We start from the raw sequence: 20,838 nt of genomic DNA, 5'->3' as shown, positions 1-20,838 counted from the left end.
ACCGAACGTCCCTCCCACTCCAGGAAGTGGACGTTCGCCGCCCACATCGAGGTCGTATGGACGGGTAAGTACGTGTGACGGGGGTTAATCGTTTGTGCGGCACGTTCAACAAAATTGAACATGCCACAGATACGATGGGGGCGTTGCAAATCGCATACGATATCGTATGCGAAATTGCAACGTGTAAAGCAGGCTTTAGTCAATTGTGACTGTGACTACCTCCCTAGTATTTGATAGAGTACAGCGATAGGGGGAGTACAGGGCCCAGAGAGGTGTTTTGTTCATGAGCCTCCACCAAACATAATTTAACTGTAAATTTACTCTTTAAAGAGAATCCTTCTCTTTCCTTAAAGGGATTGTCCACTACTAGGACAACCGCTTCTGATTCCACAAGTTTCCCCCAGGTAAAATAAAAAGGCATATAGTGACTTCCATGGTCGGCCCGGTTCCAGTGGTGTCGGGGCTCATGTGACATTGTGATGTTACATAAGCCCCATGTCCAATCAGTGCTGGCTTCTCTCTCCCCGCCTTGGACAAATGAGTTAATCAACAGGAAGTCAGCTCTGTGGCTAATGCTCACTTCCTGTTGATTGCTCCTGTGTCGGGGAGAGAGAAGTTGGCATTGACTGGATGTAGGGATTGTCTGATAACAAAATGTCACACTGCTGGAACCGCGCCAACCACGGAAGTCAGTATAGGCTTTTTTTATTTTACCTGGGGTTGTCCTAGTAGTGGACAATCCCTTTAATTATGTAATTTTATTAACCCCGGCTGTAAATGTCGCTGTTCACCTGAATCTGGTGTTGCTTTTCTGTTATTCCTTCTCTTTTCCATTGCTGAGATATGGCCTCCTCTTTCCTGTATATGAATCTGGACTTGTAAGCCAAGTAGGCGTGGTTCACCAGAAGAGTTGAGGTCCACGCCCATTTGGATAAAATGACTAGTTAACACATACGAGTGGGTCATCTCTCGGGAACGGAGAGTTTGGGTAGTACATGAGACAAAACCGGATTCAGAACAGCGGCATTTACAGCAGGTAGTAAAAATGATGTAATTATAGTAAGTGACAGGTCTTCTGTAACTTCAGTTTTCTCTAATAAAATAACACAAATAAAAAAATTAGACCAAATTAATAATACTAAATACTTTACTATGGTAAAAACCCTTAACAATAAATGTATCTATGGGAGGGGTGAACTGCGAGTCCTAAAAGTCAGTGCAGCACCTACAAGAAATAGAGGTGTAAAATCCACACAAAAGCAGTAACATATCGTAAGAAAGCAAAAAAAAACAAGTGCAGTCGTAAAGTCCAACGTTCACCACCACACCCGATGTGTATCTTACCAGCAAACCCTTTTATTATATCCTCTCACGTGTCATGGTTTATAGGTATTTCAGTCACCTGTCCCCTGCGTTGTGATCCGTCAGGCTGGGATATACATTGATGCCAAACATTGGGCTTATTGTCAGTTTGTCTCGGGGGTAGAGGTGGCTCAGACTTGCTTGTACTTGATTCAAAAATTGCTGTTTTTATGGTAAATTAATGCATTGTTCGTTATCAAACATTAGAGGATAAGGTATAATATTAGTGGATATGTACTATTAGGGGCCATGGCAGATGCACTATGGTCTGTATACACTCCATGTGTGGCTTTGTGGTTCATCCACAGGCCACCATATTCTCTCACATTAGTAATGGAAATAGTACAGTATGTATTGGAGTATGCCACAATGTGTTTCTTTTTGTCATGGATTAGGTATACAGTGAAAGAGTGTTGTAACTTGAAGCTTGGGGGCCCCAATGTAAAATCTCCAAATACCACTGGTTTGCAGTAGATCTGGTCTTTCTCATAAGGTCGAAATGGCCCTTTTTTGGTCACCCCCAACTTTAAGCTCTGCACCCACTGTCGTTTTGCCCTTGCACTGAAACCGTTTTGAGGCAATCACATGAAACAACTATTACATTTAAAATTGGTTTTCTCAAAGATGACCAAAATCTGGTCTAGCTAAAAGGGTGATCTTCTCCAATGGATGGCCTTCTCAAGAGGTTTCAAAGCGCACCAATCACCAGGATTTTCCTATATACCGTAGCCTAAAGCCAGTGCTATACTGGTGCTATCAGGCTGATTCTTTACATACCTTTAGTTGGCAGCTAGGATGTATAGCTTTTGAAATACAAGCAAGTAAAGTTTGTAAAATGTACCGTTTTTTGATTGACAGCAGCTGCTAATAGCTGGAGTAGTGTTAGATAGTGATTTCTGCCCCCCTGCCTTTTGTTCCTCCCCCTATCTATTATTTATGCTAATTCCATTATAGAAGTGTTTTACTAATGTTGATGTCACACCCATGTGACCAGAAGGGGCGGGTCCTCAGCCAACATAGCTGATACCAGGAAGCAACATTATTTTTCTGTTGGTTGAGGCCCTGCCCCTTCTGGGCACATGGGTATGACATTAGCACAGGTCCTTTTAGCTGCCATGATTTATAGCCACAAACTGCTATAATGGAATTAGCATAAATAATAGATAGTGGGAGGATGGACAGCTGGGGGGCTGGAATCACTATGAATACCCACCCCTGCTATTGGCTGCTCAGCAGCTGCTACCAATGAAAAAACTGTTAATTTTACAAACTTTACTTGCTTGTGTTTCAATACCTATATATCTGAGCTGACAACTAAAGGTATGTATAGAATCAGCATGATAGTGCCAGTATAGCACTGCCTTTAGGTTATATAGGAACAATCCTGGTGATTGGTGCGCTTTAAGTGGTATGCTCTAGTGTTAAGGCTATTCCCTTTCTATGTGATGGGGAATAACTTCCCAATTGCTGGGGGGGTGACCATAGGGACTTCCTGTGATCCTGAGAGAGTCCCATGTGAATGGAGTGTTGGTCAATCCGGCACCCTGAAACTGTTCATTCTCATGGGAGAGCTGAAGCCCAGCTCAGTGTAGTGCTCAACTATTTCAGTCAATCTCATTAAGAATAAATGGATCAGCAATGCTGTCTGACCCATAGTGATTGAAATTACATTCCCTATCCCATGAATAGGGCAAAACTTCCAAACATGAGACAATCCCTTTAATTGTAAAGCCATAAGAAAAAGCCGCCTTGTGTAAAATGAATCAGAGAACAAGGTATGGCATATATCTGGGCACTATTTTAAGGATATATTGGTCATGCATATGTAATTTTATTATATGCCTGGTCTCTAATGCCCGTTTAGATGAGATAATCTTGAAAAGATTCTTAACCTGGCTTAATCTTAATCATTGTTCTCTGCAGCACATTGACCTGTTTACACAGGAGATGAGCTGCCAGTAATAGGATATGTTCTGATCACAGAACGATTGCATTAGCAATTATTCTGTGCATATAGTGTTCATAGACCTAAACAAGCCAGTAAATGTCCGCCAGTCTGCTCTTATATAGCCAATCGGTGTGTAACTGACAGCATAATAACAAATCATTTCTTGATAATTTCATTGAGGGACACGGGGAACACTGAGCAATGGTCACCTTAGAGATGGCCATTGCTCATGGTTCCTTTGTCCCCCAATGAAGACTATGAGAGAGAGATTTTACGGTGAGTACCAAAAATCTTCATTTCACTCCCAATGATTTCATGAAGTTATTTATTTTCATTTTTATTGTACCTAGGTAATAGAACCTGTCCTAGCTAAAAGTGATGTAGAAGAAAAAGAAAATAATATTGTGGGGAACTGCATTCAAAAACCTTCCGAGCCGGAGCCCCAGAACATCACCGGAAACTCCCAACCAACTAATCTCACCAAAAATCTCTGGAATGCAAAAACTGTGGTGAACCATGATGAGACACTTGAGGTATGTGTACGGTGACAGACCCCAATGTCCCAATGAGTCTGCTACTCTGACATATACAATCCATGCTGAACGATGAACGAATGCAGATGGTGGCCCTTGTGTACTTACTGCACCATATATCACTATTTAGAATAGCCATCTATCCCCTATGTTATTTATTGCTATCCCAGAAGCCATAGCTACCCTGTTTTTCCAAAAATAAGCACCTTCCCAAAAATAAGCCCTAGCTAGATTTTTAGGGATTTTTGAAGTAGGCTTTAAATATAAGCCCTACTCCAAAAATAAGCCCTAGGTTATGTCACTAACATTACTGATAAATAACCTAACACGGTAGGCACTGGAACATGCATAAATGAAGCTCCAAAATCGTCCTGCCACTTCCTCCTACCATGGTAGGGTAAAATCTGCACACCTGCTCCTGAGTCCCACTGCCTGAATGTTATCACCTGGTTCCCATCTCCTGGCCGCTACTGTGCTATGATGTTTACTTGGTTGCCGCTCCCTAGTTCCGCCTCCTAAATCCTGCTTCCTTGGTCCCACCTCGATGGCCGCTGCTGCGCTATGGTGTGGGCTTGGCTGCCACTCCAGGGTCCCACTTTCTGCCTCTTGAATCCTGCCTCCAGGCTGGCCTTGCTTGCTCCCGCAGAATCGTTTTCGAGTACTGCTCCAAACTCCTGCCTTCTTCCCCCTCCCGGCCGCATAGAAAAGAGTTCCACTGCCACACAAAGTGTTTAGAGAGTGCGCATAAGTGTTAACATAAGAGACACTGACACTGCACCAGCAATTGTGAATGTAAGTTAGGGTTAAGGTTACTAAATTTTAAGTTGGCCATACACCTTCAAGCTGAAGCTGGCCATACACCTTCAAGCTGAAGCTGGCCATACACCTTCAAGCTGAAGCTGGCCATACACCTTCAAGCTGAAGCTGGCCATACACCTTCAAGCTGAAGCTGGCCATACACCTTCAAGCTGAAGCTGGCCATACACCTTCAAGCTGAAGCTGGCCATACACCTTCAAGCTGAAGCTGGCCATACACCTTCAAGCTGAAGCTGGCCATACACCTTCACGCTGAAGCTGGCCATACACCTTCACGCTGAAGCTGGCCATACACCTTCAAGCTGAAGCTGGCCATACACCTTCAAGCTGAAGCTGGCCATACACCTTCAAGCTGAAGCTGGCCATACACCTTCAAGCTGAAGCTGGCCATACACCTTCAAGCTGAAGCTGGCCATACACCTTCAAGCTGAAGCTGGCCATACACCTTCAAGCTGAAGCTGGCCATACACCTTCAAGCTGAAGCTGGCCATACACCTTCAAGCTGAAGCTGGCCATACACCTTCAAGCTGAAGCTGGCCATACACCTTCAAGCTGAAGCTGGCCATACACCTTCAAGCTGAAGCTGGCCATACACCTTCAAGCTGAAGCTGGCCATACACCTTCAAGCTGAAGCCGGCCATACACCTTCAAGCTGAAGCCGGCCATACACCTTCAAGCCGAAGCTGGCCATACACCTTCAAGCTGAAGCTGACCATACACCTTTAAACTGAAGCTGGCCTTATACCTTCAAGCTGAAGCTGGCCATACACCTTCAAACTGAAGCCGGCCATACACCTTCAAGCCGAAGCTGGCCATACACCTTCAAGCTGAAGCTGGCCATACACCTTCAAGCTGAAGCTGGCCATACACCTTCAAGCTGAAGCTGGCCATACACCTTCAAGCTGAAGCTGGCCATACACCTTCACGCTGAAGCTGGCCATACACCTTCACGCTGAAGCTGGCCATACACCTTCACGCTGAAGCTGGCCATACACCTTCACGCTGAAGCTGGCCATACACCTTCACGCTGAAGCTGGCCATACACCTTCAAGCTGAAGCTGGCCATACACCTTCAAGCTGAAGCTGGCCATACACCTTCAAGCTGAAGCTGGCCATACACCTTCAAGCTGAAGCTGGCCATACACCTTCAAGCTGAAGCTGGCCATAGACCTTCACGCTGAAGCTGGCCATAGACCTTCACGCTGAAGCTGGCCATAGACCTTCACGCTGAAGCTGGCCATAGACCTTCACGCTGAAGCTGGCCATAGACCTTCACGCTGAAGCTGGCCATAGACCTTCACGCTGAAGCTGGCCATAGACCTTCACGCTGAAGCTGGCCATAGACCTTCACGCTGAAGCTGGCCATAGACCTTCACGCTGAAGCTGGCCATAGACCTTCACGGTAAATTAAAGCATAAATGTGTGATTGTTGTTTATGGAAAAAAAATAAGCCCTAGCCCTTTTTTTTTTTTGGAAATGAAAATAAATATGAGACCCTGTCTTATTTTTGGGAAAACATAGTATGCAGATAACACCCAGTGTGACATATCGTACCCCGCAGATTAATCGGTGTCCCCGTGTTGTTCGCAGGATGACTGCTCGGCCATGAGTCACCTACTTTACCTATATTACTATGGAATAATGAAACAGTTCATTACTTCTAACACAAGCTCATTGTAATGGGTTTTGAACTTGCCTTTTATCCCGTCTGTCTGAGCACAGAGCGTGCCTGAGGGCCACCGTGTCATATTCCAACGAATTCTCATCAAAGGAGGAAGTCATTGTTTTAATTCATTCTGAAAAATGGTTTTCTGAGCTGTTTCTTTGTAAATTCCAGTTGTTAACCACCATGGATAGCCTAAATACTCTCATTACAATGCTACAGATGTAGTACTGTCGGCAAAACCAAAATCTGTACAGGAACTCTGTGATTTCTTCCAGAACTAGAATTCTTGAGATGTTCTTGACCATAGACACTAAAGGACTTGTCCCACAAGCCATATTTATAACTAGGCTATAGGATTGGTTTTAGGTTTCGGAACTGATCATAAGACCAAGATTCCAAAAACTTCTGTGTGAATGTAGCTGGAGTGCGCATGCACGGCCACTGCTCCAGTCACTGTCAGGAGCGGTGTTCACATATGCACACTACCACTGCCATACACCCATGGAGGCGAATGAAGCAGTGGTTGCACAGGCACATTCACACAGAACATTTTCATCGTCTTCTTGCTGTGATTGGTGAGTGTGTCAATGCATGGAAACCCAAAACAGTCATATATTTATTAGTCGTGTGCCAGCAGGACCCCATCCTGGATGGGAGGAAACAAAAGCGCAAAACAGAGTCTGCTCTGTGGGGTATGGTGCAATAAGGTTTTGATCACCTGGAGGGGTTGTGTCAGACACAACCACTGAAAGCGCTGCGGAATATGTTGGCGCTATAGAAATAAAGATTATTGTTATTATTATTATTATAAAGGAACTTTGGAAAAACAGCTGCAATAACGATGAGTGCTTTATCTTCAAGATGTGACTTTATTCTACATGTTTCGGAGTTACCTGTCACGGGTGTGTAAGGGGTGACACAGTCATGTGGTTTCTGGCTATAGAAAATCACAGTGTTTGGATGCGCAAAATGCTTCCTGACTTTCTATTGTTCCTGCTGTTAGTTCATTGTAATAGGTAGCTTTCCTGCTGGATTTTCCTCTCTTCCCATTTTGGATCCAGCAGGAGCTTGCCTCCCACCAAGCTGCTGATCATGAGTATTCTCTTGGTGCTTAAATACTCCCTTCTTCCCTGGGCTGGTGATGGTGATATTATTCAGTTCATTCTAGCTCTGGTTGCAAGCAGGTGGCTTGCTCTCACCTGTAGTATCGTTGCTGAAGCTTGCTAAACTCTTGCCTATGTCATTTGTGGATAAGTAGTTCATGCTTTTCCTCTGTGTGTCCTCTTTGTGTCTTCCTTTAGCATTTAGTGGGGTTATAATTATAATAATAATTTTTATTTCTATAGCGCCAACATATTCCGCAGCGCTTTACAATTAAGAGGGGACATGTACAGACAATATGAGACAATACAAAATAACAAAATTAAGATACCAGGAGGAGTGAGGGCCCTGCTCGTAAGCTACAGTCTATGAGGAAATAGGGGAGGCACAAAAGGTGAATGGGGTTGATGAAGAGCTCATCCCAACCATTCCCTATTTAGGGTCCAGCACTAGGGATACCTAGGGTCAGGTATCCGGCTCGGCGTATAGGTAAGGAACCTATCAAGGGTGGTGAGGGATCCCAGGGACCAGCAGTAGGTTTGATCGGAGGTCACCATTCCCCCTTCCCTAGACGCAGGGGTCTCCTCTTACTTTTCACTGCTCACTTGGTACTTCCCCATACTTAGCGTGACATTACACTCCTTCATTAGGATAATCACATTTGATGATGATTTGATATGATGATCCTGATAGAAATGAACTTCGAAATGCGTAGGATGAAGTCACATCTTGAAGATAAAGCACTCATCTTTATTGCGCTGCTTGTAACCCTGTCCAATCCTACCGGCTATCAGGAGGACCCCATCATGGTCTGGTCATTCATTCATTGATGATGATGATGGTGTTGGCAACGGATTAGCAAGTGATGGAATATTCTTGCGATATACTGTCAAATATTTTAAGCAGAAAATCACTTTAAAGGAGTTATTCAGTTTGCAAAAAAAATGTATGTTCCCTATTAGAAAATTCTGTCTTAAAGGGGTTGACAATTTTTTATTTGTTTGAAACATGAAATTTTTATTAATAGATCTTGGAATAATAAGTTCTACAATTGGATGTGATTTAAAAAATAATCTTATATATGTGCCTCTGCTATGTACTGTGTAATGGCCGTGTCTGACCGTACAGGGACATGGTCTGATCATACCACATCTCCTAGGCCGGGGAGAAAATAAGAGAGATAATAAAGATAGAACAGCTTAGAATCACAAATTTTTCTTTCTTTGAGGTAAAACATTGCTTAAAAACAGGCAAGGAAATGTTTTCTTTATCGTTCCTATGGGAGACCCAGACCATGGTGTTTAGCTTCTGCCTCCGGAGGACACACAAAGTACTACACTTAAAAGTGTAGCTCCTCCCTCTGAGCTTATACACCCCCTGACGAGCAGACTTAGCCAGTTTTATCGCTTTGTGTTCAGGAGGCATACATCCACACATGCATTCTCATCTGATTTCTTTGATTTTTGGAAAGAGTTTGAAGAAAAGCGGGTCCATGTCTGGACTCCCGGCATGTCCCTTCTCACCCCACTGTGTCGGCGGTGTTGTAAGGTTGATTCCTAGGCTGGAGCCTTACATGCCGTGCTCCTTCACCATCCCTCCTGGGCTCTGGCTTGAAGTGGGAGCCAGCACGGTCTCCATGCTTGGCAGGAGACTGGTCTCCATCCGCAGCCCTTCAGGACCCTGCTGGACTGGAGCACTCATCCCCAGGGACTTGGCCCTGCGTCTCAGCAAGCTAAGTACCTGAGACGTTTATATATTGGGGGTCCCTGTACATTATTGTTGTGGGAGAGTGTGCTTATTGTGTTTTTTGACATTTCCGGCGGGTTCTCTAGCTGTCGCCTGAGAACCGCGCCGATGGTGCCTGCGCGCCGGCCGCGCCGCTCAAATTTAGGCCCCGGCTCCGCCGGAGGCCTAGTTTTGGTTTCACTGCCCTTGCATGTCACTCATGCAGAGGGACAGGCTCGGCTCCGCCCGGCGGCCGTTCGGCACAGGGGAGGGACACTCCCCACTGCAGTGTGTGTCCCCTCCCCTGTAGGTCTCTATGGCCCTCCAGATCCCGCTCCTCAAGCAAGTCCCGCCCCCTCCCTTTGCTCCGGCGGCCATTTTTTCAGTGTTCTCTCTGCGATCAGTCACATTGCAGAGCTGGTCTGCAGCATCTCTGCTGAGGTGCTGTGCTTGGGGGTCCGGGCTTCGGGATCTGGAGGGCACACAACACCGCTCCAGCGGTCCAGTAAGCCAGAACCGGTCTCCGGACCTCTGATTATACTCTCTGGGGTTCATTCTCTGGCAGAGCCCCCACTCCAGCAGCATGTCTCACACGAGGAGCAAGGCTCCAAAAATGTATTCAGTATGCACTGCATGTAAGCTCCTGCTGCCTGAACCGAGCATATTCCCACATTGTGATGCCTGCTCTAACCTGGCGGTGCCTCAGCCTGGAGTCTCACCCCCAGTGGTCTCTCAGGCTGCTCCTGCTCCTGTGGCTGAACCCCCGGCTTGGGTAGAATCCTTTTCTAGGTCTATCTCCCAGTCTTTTGCTGACTCCATGGGACTTCTGTCCAGGACTTTGCTGAACATGCATCAGCCCCCTTCACAGGGTGCCTCTGCTGCTAGGGGTCTCTCAGGACCGGAGCTCACAGAGGATTCATCTGGTCCCAGACCCCGTCCTCCTAAGAAGAGACGCAGGGTTCCCTCTCCTTCCTCGTCCCGCGGCTCTGATTCAGTAACTGACTCGCAGGATGAGGAGGATGCCTTTACAGGTGGCTCGGAGGCTACCTCCATGTACCCCATTGATCTGTCCGAAAGTGACTCAGATGTTAGTGACTTGATTGCTTCCATTAATTCTGTACTGGATCTCAATCCGCCAGTATCAGAGGAACAACCCTCTCTGGCAGAAAAGCACCAGTTTACCTCGCCTAAGAGAGCAAAGAGTGTGTTCTTTAACCACTCCAGTTTTCAGGCCGCTGTGACCAAGCCCAGGGCCTGTCCTGACAAACGCTTCCCAAAGCGTGGTTCTGATGACCGCTTCCCCTTTCCACCTGAGGTGGTCAAAGAGTGGGCTCATTCCCCAAAGGTAGACCCTCCGGTGTCTAGGCTCTCAGCCCGGACCGTTGTGTCGGTGGCTGATGGCACCTCCCTTAAGGATTCCACTGACCGCCAGATTGACCTTCTGGCCAAATCCGTATATGAAGCGGCGGGGGCCTCGTTTTCCCCGACTTTTGCAGCAGTGTGGGCTCTCAAATCCATCTCTGCTTCTCTAGAGGAGATGCATTCCCTCGCCAGGGAATCTATGCCCGAATTGGTTCCCTTAACTTCCCAAGCTTTAGCTTTTTCATCCTATGCCATGTCTGCCATGCTGGAGGCTTCTCACCGCACTGCGGTGGCTTCGGCTAATTCCCTCGCTATCCGCAGGATCTTGTGGCTTCGAGAGTGGAAGGCAGATGCTTCTTCAAAGAAGTACCTTGCCTTCCCTTGCGGGGCTCCCTTTTGCTGGGTCCCGGCTGTTCGGTGAACAGCTGGATGAAATTATTAAGGAAGCTACTGGCGGGAAGAGTACTTCCATACCACAAACCAAAACCAGGAAACCTGTCCAGGGTAGGAATCAGTCGAGGTTTCGTTCCTTTCGTTCCTCCAACTGGTCGTCCCCTAAGCCCTCGGCCTCGTCCACTAGCTCAGCCAAGGACCAGAAATCCAACTGGCGCCCAAAAGCGCGTCCACAGAAGACCGCAGGAGGTGCTGCTGCTAAGGCAGCCTCCTCGTGACTATCTGTCCGCGCCAGCAACATCCTTAGTCGGTGGCAGGCTCTCCCACTTTGGCGACGCGTGGTTTCAACACGTCTCCGATCAGTGGGTAAGGGATATCATCTCCCACGGCTACAGGATAGAATTCTCTTCCAGCTCGCCAAACAGATTTTTTCTCTCAACTCCCCCCTGCTCCAAGGCCGCCGCCTTCTCACAGGCCGTGGCATCCCTGCAGGCAACCGGAGTGATTGTACCAGTTCCCACTCGGGAACGGTTCAGATGTTTCTACTCAAATCTCTTCCTAGTTCCCAAAAAGGACGGTTCCTTCCGGCCCATCCTGGATCTCAAGCTTCTCAACAAGCATGTTCAGGTGCGGCACTTTCGCATGGAGTCTCTGCGATCAGTCATTGCCTCAATGACCCAAGGAGATTTCCTGGCGTCCATCGACATCAGAGATGCCTATCTGCATGTGCCAATTGCAGTTTCTCACCAGCGTTGGCTACGTTTTGCAATCGGAGAAGATCATTTCCAATTTGTGGCTCTTCCTTTCGGGTTGGCCACAGCTCCTCGGGTATTCACCAAGGTCATGGCAGCAGTGATTGCGGTCCTGCACCTACAGGGGTTGGCAGTGATTCCTTACCTGGACGACCTTCTAGTCAAGGCGTCATCCAGCGTGGACTGTCAGCGGAGTGTCTCGCTCACTCTCGCCACTCTAGCCCAGTTCGGGTGGCTTGTCAATCTTCCCAAATCCACTCTGACTCCGACCCAGAGTCTCGCATACCTAGGGATGCAGTTCGAGACTTTGTCGGCACTTGTGAAGTTGCCATTAGTCAAACAGCACTCCCTCCAACTGGCGGTGCGCTCTCTGCTGAGACCCCACCGTTATTCCCTCAGGCGCTTGATGCAGGTGCTGGATCAAATGGTGGCGTCAATGGAGGCTGTTCCCTTTGCCCAGTTCCATCTGCGTCCCTTGCAGCTGGACATTCTCCGCTGTTGGGACAAGCGGCCTTCCTCCTTGCACAGGTTGGTGGCTCTGTCGCCACAGACCAGGAGCTCTCTTCAGTGGTGGCTTCGGCCCCTCTCTCTGTCCCAGGGGCGCTCCTTCCTGGCCCCGTCCTGGGTGATTCTCACCACGGATGCCAGCCTTTCCGGCTGGGGAGCGGTATATCTCCACCACAGAGCACAGGGCTCTTGGACTCCGTCCGAGTCAGCCCTTTCAATCAATGTGCTGGAAACCAGAGCTGTGCTTCTAGCTCTCCTAGCCTTTCACCACCTGTTGGCCGGCAGGCACATTCGAGTCCAGTCAGACAACGCGACAGCGGTTGCCTACATCAATCACCAAGGCGGGACACGCAGCCGCCTGGCAATGTTGGAGGTCCAACACATTCTTCAATGGGCGGAGGACTCCAAGTCCACCATATCCGCAGTCCACATCCCAGGCGTAGAAAACTGGGAGGCAGATTATCTCAGCCGTCAATCCGTGGACGGTGGCGAGTGGTCCCTGCACCCGGCAGTGTTTCAGTCAATCTGCCGCAAGTGGGGCACTCCGGACGTGGATCTAATGGCATCCCGTGACAACAACAAAGTTCCGGTTTACGTGGCTCGCTCCCACGATCCTCAGGCCTTCGCTGCGGACGCTCTGGTTCAAGACTGGTCCCAGTTTCGTCTGTCCTACGTGTTTCCCCCTCTAGCTCTCTTGCCCAGAGTCCTGCGCAAGATCAGAATGGAGGGTCGTCGAGTCATCCTCATTGCACCGGACTGGCCCAGGCGAGCTTGGTACCCAGACCTGCTCCATCTGTCCGTAGAGGTGCCGTGGCATCTCCCGGACCGTTCAGACCTTCTCTCGCAAGGTCCGTTTTTCCGCCTGAATTCTGCGGCTCTCAAATTGACGGCGTGGCTCTTGAGTCCTGGATCTTGATGGCTTCTAGTATTCCTCCTGAAGTCATCTCCACTATGACTCGGGCCCGTAAGTCTTCCTCCGCCAAGATCTATCACAGAACTTGGAAAATTTTCCTGTCCTGGTGTTGCTCTTCCGGCCATCCTCCTTGGCCATTCTCCTCGCCGACCCTTCTGTCCTTTCTACAGTCCGGTCTGCAGCTAGGACTGTCCCTCAACTCTCTCAAGGGACAAGTCTCGGCTCTGTCAGTGCTGTTCCAGCGGCGTATCGCCCGGCTGGCTCAGGTCCGCACCTTCATGCAGGGCGCGTCTCACATCATTCCGCCTTACCGGCGGCCCTTAGATCCCTGGGACCTTAATTTGGTTCTCACGGTTTTGCAGAAACCCCCCTTTGAGCCCCTTAGGGAGGTTTCTTTGTTTCGTCTTTCACAGAAAGTGGCCTTTCTGGTGGCCATAACTTCCCTCAGGAGAGTCTCTGATTTGGCTGCGCTCTCCTCGGAGTCACCTTTTTTGGTTTTTCATCAAGACAAGGTGGTTCTCCGTCCGACTCCGGACTTTCTTCCTAAGGTCGTCTCTCCTTTCCACCTTAACCAGGACATTACCCTACCTTCCTTTTGTCCGGCTCCTGTTCATCGCTTTGAAAAAGCGTTGCATACTCTGGATCTGGTGCGTGCTCTCCGGATCTATGTGTCTCGCACCGCTGCTCTTAGGCGGTGCACTTCTCTTTTTGTGCTAACCACAGGCCGGCGCAAGGGCCTCTCTGCTTCTAAGCCGACCTTAGCCCGTTGGATTAGGTCGACCATTTCGGACGCCTACCAGTGCACTCAGGTGCCTCCCCCGCCGGGGATCAAGGCACATTCGACCAGAGCTGTCGGTGCCTCTTGGGCTTTCAGGCACCAGGCTACGGCTCAACAAGTCTGTCAGGCTGCCACTTGGACTAGCCTGCATACCTTTTCGAAGCACTACCAAGTGCATGCTCATGCTTCGGCAGATGCGAGCTTGGGCAGACGCATCCTTCAGGCGGCTGTCGCCCATTTGTGAAGTTAGGCTCCGCCTACTTCTTAGTTTTTCTGTTTATTTCCCACCCATGGACTGCTTTGAGACGTCCCGTGGTCTGGGTCTCCCATAGGAACGATAAAGAAAAAGAGAATTTTGTTTACTTACCGTAAATTCTTTTTCTTATAGTTCCGTATTGGGAGACCCAGCACCCTCCCTGTTGCCTGTTGGCAATTTCTTGTTCCGCGTGTTATCACCGGCTGTTGTCGTGGACAGAGTCTCCGGTTGTTCCGGTTCTTACTCTGTTTTACTTGTGGGTGGCTATTCTCCTTCAGCTTTTGCACTAAACTGGCTAAGTCTGCTCGTCAGGGGGTGTATATGCTCAGAGGGAGGAGCTACACTTTTAAGTGTAGTACTTTGTGTGTCCTCCGGAGGCAGAAGCTAAACACCCATGGTCTGGGTCTCCCAATACGGAACTATAAGAAAAAGAATTTACGGTAAGTAAACAAAATTCTCTTTTTACCTCACAGAAAGAATCAGTTGTGATCCCATGCTGTGCTGTCTGTATACTCTCTTGCCTCCTCCCCTGCCCAGGAGCTGTGGTATGATCAGACCATGTCCCTGTATGGTCAGACACGGCTATTACACAACACATAGCAGGGGCACATATATAAGATTATCTCAGCACAGGGACATTTTTTTTTAATTAATCACATCCAATTGTGGAAATTATTATTATTCCAAGATCTATGGATTAAAATGACTTTGTTTGTAGAGGAAACCTCTTAAATACAGGTCTGACCCCTTTTCAGGACACTCTGTTTTGACCAAAATGTTAAGACGACGTCCTCTCTCGCTCCTGAGGATCTGTGCTGTCCCGCATTACACACTTGTTATTGATTTGCATGGGCGTTTTGAGATGCTCAATTTCCCCTGTGGTGCTGCTGGTGAAAAACTAAACCTTTACTGACAGGTCTACCACAGGTTACAGCTGATCACTGGGGGTCCACACAAGGAGATGCTTCAATAACGGATTACTGTTCTAATAACGATGATTGACCCTCTAATATGTGGCAACATTTCTTTGCTGTAGGAGTCAGAAGATCTGTCTTATGATGAAGAAATGAAGATGGCAGAAATGCGGCCGCCACTTATTGAGACGTCCATGAATCAACCTAAAGTCGTAGCACTGAGCAACAACAAGAAAGGTGATAATGAGCGTCACAAGGGCTGTGTCTTAGGCCTCTTTCACACGTCTGTGAAAAATGTTCGTGTTTTGCACGACCATGTTGAAGGTGCATATGGCAGATCTGTGTGCCGTGATTTTGCACGTCCTTGTGCTATCCATTTGACATCCATATAGCACACAGATCGCATGAGCTGGTATACTTACCTGTCCATGGTGCTGCAGTCTTCGGCGATGCTGCTGCTTTTGGGCCCGCAGTGCAGTGAATATGCAATGAGCATAATGAGTGGGACCCAGAAGCAAGTGACAGCAGCGCCAAAGATAGGAGCGTTAGAGACAGGGGAGTATAGAAAATCATTTTATTTCAAAGACACGTGTTTTCTCCGGTACATGTCACACGGATGACATCAGTGTGTGGTCCGTATGACATCAGTGCTGCCGGAGAAAAACGGACTTGTCTCCGTGCGCAACACACAGGCACACATGTACTCTATACGGACACAGTCTTTAAGAAAACACTGATATGTGCACAGACGCATTGATTTTAATGGGTCTGCGTATGTCCGTGTCTCCGGTACACATGAAAACGGACGTCATACGTACCGGAATCACTGATATGTGAAGAGGCCTTAGCATTAGGGTGGATTCTCGCTGTCTTTGCAGGTTCTGTTTGCTGTGTGCCTCTGGTAAAGCGCCCTCACTTTCCTTAGGATATCTGGACCTCCGGGTCCTCCTCATACTGTTGATATTTCCCATCATAGACAGATCACTTCTTGTCATTATTAATAATTAATAACGATTTACTTGGATGTGTTACATTTCCGTTTTTCTGCCTTTCTCAGTGAATTTGGATGACGTGCACTAGTCTTCCAGCGCTCCCCTCTTGGATGTGTTACATTTCCGTTTTTCTGCCTTTCTCAGTGAATTTGGATGACGTGCACTAGTCTTCCAGCGCTCCACTCTTGGATGTGTTACATTTCCGTTTTTCTGCCTTTCTCAGTGAATTTGGATGACGTGCACTAGTTTTCCAGCGCTCTACTCTTGGACGCGTTCCCAAGAATTAATATTTTGAGGTATTGTGTTTCAGATGATATTAAAGATGCAGACTCGTTGTCAGACGAAGTGACCCACAACAGTAATCAGAACAACAGCAACTGTTCCTCACCATCTCGTATGTCCGACTCTGTCTCACTAAACACTGAGAGCAGCCATGACACCTCCCTGTGCTCGCCTGAAAAAGAGCCCGGCATTGCCATGAGCTTGAAATTAAGGTTGGTGCATTCTGGTCACATTATTGGCTCATTACCACTGTTAGGAAAATTAACATATACGTGTGATGAGCAGGTTTATCATATTCGTTAATATCACCCATTGAACTGTCTGTATTCACCACTTCTGTTTTCAAGCCCTTTCATACCCTAGAATGAAGGGGCTACAGTCCTGATTTTGCACTTTTTTTTTCTCTGCACAATTTTCAACCACACAGCTATGCGGAGATTTGCAGCAGGGCTCAATCTAGTATATCTCGACTAAATACCCCTTCATTCAACAAATTACTTTGAATGGACCCCACCTATCATAAACTGATGCCTTCACCTTTCATAGCTCATTCCAATATCTCTTAGCTTATCCTTAGATCTTTTCTACTTTTTTGTGCTTCTTCGGTGGAACTTAAAGGGAACCTCTCATCAGATTTGACGACTATAAGCTTCAACTACCACTGAGCTGTTATATACAGCATTCCAGAATACTGTATATAAGAGCCCAGGCCGCTTTGTGTAACGCAAAAATCCCTTTTATCATACTCACCTAGGGGGCGGTCCAGTCCAATGGGATCACTGCTCTGCGGTCCGGTGCCTCCTCTCTGCTGCGATGGCCGTCCTCCTTCTTTGCAGGCCTGTGTGCATGACGTGTCCTATGTCATCCACCCAGACTGGCAGTGCAGTTCTGCGCAGGCACATTTTGATCTGCCCTGCTGAGGGCATTTCAAATCATTGTAGTGCGCATGCGCAGGCAGTCTTCGACCTTTCCTCACGCCTGCACATTACAGTACTTTGATCTGCCCTCTGCAGGTTAGATCAAAGTGCACCTGCGCAAGACCGAAATTCTGGCCTGTGTGAAAGATGTAGGATGCATCATACACACGGGCCTGCGAGTAGGGAAGACAGCCATCACAGCAGAGAGGAGGTGCTGGACCGGAGGGCAGCAACACACATTGGACCAGACCGCCCCCTGGGGGAGTTTAATAAATAAGTGTTTTTTATGTTATACAGAGCAGCCTAGGCTCTTATATACAGTATTCTGGAAAGCTGTATATAAGGGCTCACTGGTGGTGGCCACAGTTTATAGTCGCCAAATCTGGTGACCAGTTCCCTTTTAATAATTTTTTAAATCATATGTCCAACCAGTCGAAACTAAGGGTGACCCGTTACTCAAATTTTGGGTAGCTTGACCCCATGCTGAACCGTGCAAATAATACTTCTTTCAGTTCAGTCTAGTGAAGCGGCCGATAGTAGATGATCCTCTGGTTCAGAGACGTATCCTCCCACAATGGCGGCCAAAGCTTTCTTTTTCTTTGGCTGAACTCTGTATAAAATATTAATTGTTGGTCAGTGGTTGGAGCAATGTCTACCCAGTATTACAGCTTTTCCCTGTTTTAGGCCGTGAATGACTGAGGTGATTTTTGCTTTTTGTCTATTCCGATGATTGTGATGTCGTATATTCGATGCATTTCTGTTTCCACTTCACACGTTGACCATTGTCAGCCATCTATTAGTCTTCTCATTCCTTTACATTTCCTTTTTGTAGACAAGAAGATGAAAACTTAAACAATATTTTACATAATGGGAGCAAATTAAACGCTGTTGATGAGCGAGAATTAACGGAGATTCCATCACCAAACAGTGAAGAAGATCTAGTCCAAGAGCAAAGATTACACAGCACTGGTGACTTGGCACAAAATCTAAACCAGATGAACATCAACAATAACCTGACAGCCGAAGATGGCCTGTACACCGACACCCTGGAGCGGTCCTTAATCTCACAAGAAGTGCTATCGGGAAAGGGATTTACAAACAACAACGAGAAACGGGAGACTGAAGTGTTGGAGAACAGAAAAACGTATTCTGATTTATGCGCAATTAACAAAGTTAATGGTCATTCCCAAGATGAAGATTTGTCCCCAGATATGAGTGACCCGGTGAGGAGCGCATCCGAGGATTCAGTGCCTTCATTTGATATGTGTGTGTCGAAAAGTACCGATGATTTGTCTCCCCAGCTCGGAGATTCAATGAGCTCAGTTGTGAAATCCCACAGTACAACCAACATTGAGACCGGTGGACTGAGGATCTATGACATCCTCAGTGAGGGTGGCTCGCCACAGCCATCCTACATTGGGAAATCCGCAGCAGCAGGTGCTGATGGGCAAAATATTGTTCGGAGCAAGTCGGCCACTCTTCTGTACGACCAGCCACTGCAGGTTTTCAGCAGTTCATGTTCCTCTTCGGATCTGGTATCTGCTGGAAAAAAAACAGTTTTCAAATTTGATTCCAACCACAACCCTGAGGGGGCATACACCATGAGAGCCCCTGGGGCAACCCAGATGCCCGCTGTGCCTCAGTACAATGTTCAGTATAGTTCTAGCAGTGCTACAGCCAAGGACAATCTGTGGCCTCAAAAACAGAGCACTCCCATTGACCAAGGAAGTGTACCGCCTCCACGTTACCATATGTCCGATAGCATGGATAGCCCCAGCTATGCCAAACCCCCTGCCAACATGAATTTCTCTAATCATAATAATGTACGGTCAAGTAACATGTACAGTGTGCCTCAAAAAATGGGACCAAGGCACATAGAAGCATGGACCATGTCCCCAAATGACCGAGTCCTTCAAGGAGCTGGTCGTAACACTCTTCAAAGACAAGGCAGTGTCTCTTCCAATGCTTCTATGACAGTGGCTGATCCAGGACCGATCAGGAGAGTTGTTGTACCAGATGGGGACTATATGACCTACCGAGAATTACACTCAATAGGACGACCTACACACATGATAGCAGGTCCACAGAGACCCATGTCAGCTAGGACATACAGCATCGATGGCCCAAATGTACCAAGACCACAAAGTGCACGTCCTTCTGTTAATGATATCCCCGAGAGAACGATGTCTGTCAGTGATTTTAACTACTCTCGGACTAGTCCCTCCAAAAAGCCAAACGCAAGGGTTAATTCTGAGCATTCTCTACTGGATTCACAAGGCAGGAGTAAAGTCCCTCATGACTGGCGGGAACAGGTCTTAAGGCACATAGAGGCGAAAAAACTTGAAAAGGTAAGAAATATTATGATATTACATACCATGTGTTCTGTTCCTCCTGCGACGCATCCAGTGTACAACAAAGCGCGGTGTGCAGGAACAAGATGGGGGACTAAATCAGATCACAATTCTTCTAGCAATTTTATTATATAGTTTCACGTCACATTCTATCTTTACCACTGGAATTATTTGGCGTTGTTTTGCCTTCTTATCCTGGAGAGATGGGGCCATGTTATCCAACAGATTTTTTGAATCCTTAAATATAAGTATGTTTACAATTATTCTTATTTAAGTGCATGTATTTTTAGCTAAAAATTATTTTTGCAATTAGGTTTTTTAAAACGGTTTACCTTCTGTAGTCTGAGATTGTGTGTTCCATTTTCTATTCCTGGCTGCAGAATGAGTTATCTGAGGAGCCATCAGTGAGCTAGTTCTGACAGGAGTTTATAATTATTCTCCTCAATTGTCTGTGCTCCACTCAGCTGATTTATGACTTTAAAAGTTCAAATTGCCTTTCATATGGTCACTAGTGATGAGTGGGCACTACCATGTTCGGGTGCTTAGTACTCGTAACTAGTGATGAGCGGGCACTATCATGCTTGGGTGCTCAGTACTCGTAACTAGTGATGAGTGGGCACTACCATGTTCGGGTGCTTAGTACTCGTAACTAGTGATGAGCGGGCACTACCATGCTTGGGTGCTCAGTACTCGTAACTAGTGATGAGCGAGCACTACCATGCTTGGGTGCTCAGTACTCGTAACTAGTCATGAGCGAGCACTACCATGCTTGGGTGCTTAGTACTCGTAACTAGTGATGAGCGGGCACTACCATGCTTGGGTGCTTAGTACTCGTAATTAGTGATAAGTGAGCACTACCATGCTCGGGTGCTCGGTACACGTAACTAGTGATGAGTGAGCACTACCATGCTCGGGTGCTCGGTACACGTAACTAGTGATGAGTGAGCACTACCATGCTCGGGTGCACAGTACTCGTAACTAGTGATGAGTGGGCACTACCATGCTCAGGTGCTCGGTACGTGTAACTAGTGATGAGTAGGCACTACCATGCTCGAGTGCTCGGTACTCGTTAAGAGCAGTTGGACGCTCAAATAAGCGTGACTCGAGTACCCAAGTATAATGGAAGTCAATGGGGGACTCAATCATTTTTTTCGGGAAATCTTCTGGAAAAATGCTTGAGTTCCGTTCACTTCCATTGGCTTGGCTTCCATTATACTTGTTAAACGAGCCATGCCCATCCGAGCATCCAACTGCTCTTAATGAGTACCGA

At 47.3% G+C, this 20,838-nt stretch overlaps 1 protein-coding gene across 2 annotated transcripts in view; it reads left to right on the top strand.

Moving 5' to 3' along the window:
- ERBIN (erbb2 interacting protein) overlaps positions 1–20,838 on the top strand; it is a 352,105-nt gene that overhangs the window by 279,557 nt on the left and 51,710 nt on the right. For both annotated transcript variants that reach the window (XM_075326048.1, XM_075326057.1), the window contains exons 19-22: positions 3,661–3,843; positions 15,149–15,263; positions 16,329–16,512; positions 18,050–19,565. In XM_075326048.1, coding sequence (XP_075182163.1) covers positions 3,661–3,843; positions 15,149–15,263; positions 16,329–16,512; positions 18,050–19,565 — 1,998 coding nt within the window. The remainder of the gene's footprint in view (positions 1–3,660; positions 3,844–15,148; positions 15,264–16,328; positions 16,513–18,049; positions 19,566–20,838) is intronic.

This window comes from Anomaloglossus baeobatrachus, chromosome 1, assembly GCF_048569485.1.
Source record: "Anomaloglossus baeobatrachus isolate aAnoBae1 chromosome 1, aAnoBae1.hap1, whole genome shotgun sequence".
NCBI lineage: Eukaryota > Metazoa > Chordata > Amphibia > Anura > Aromobatidae > Anomaloglossus > Anomaloglossus baeobatrachus.
The sequence above is the reverse complement of the archived record's forward strand: the minus strand, read 5'-3'. Positions and strand labels throughout refer to the sequence as shown.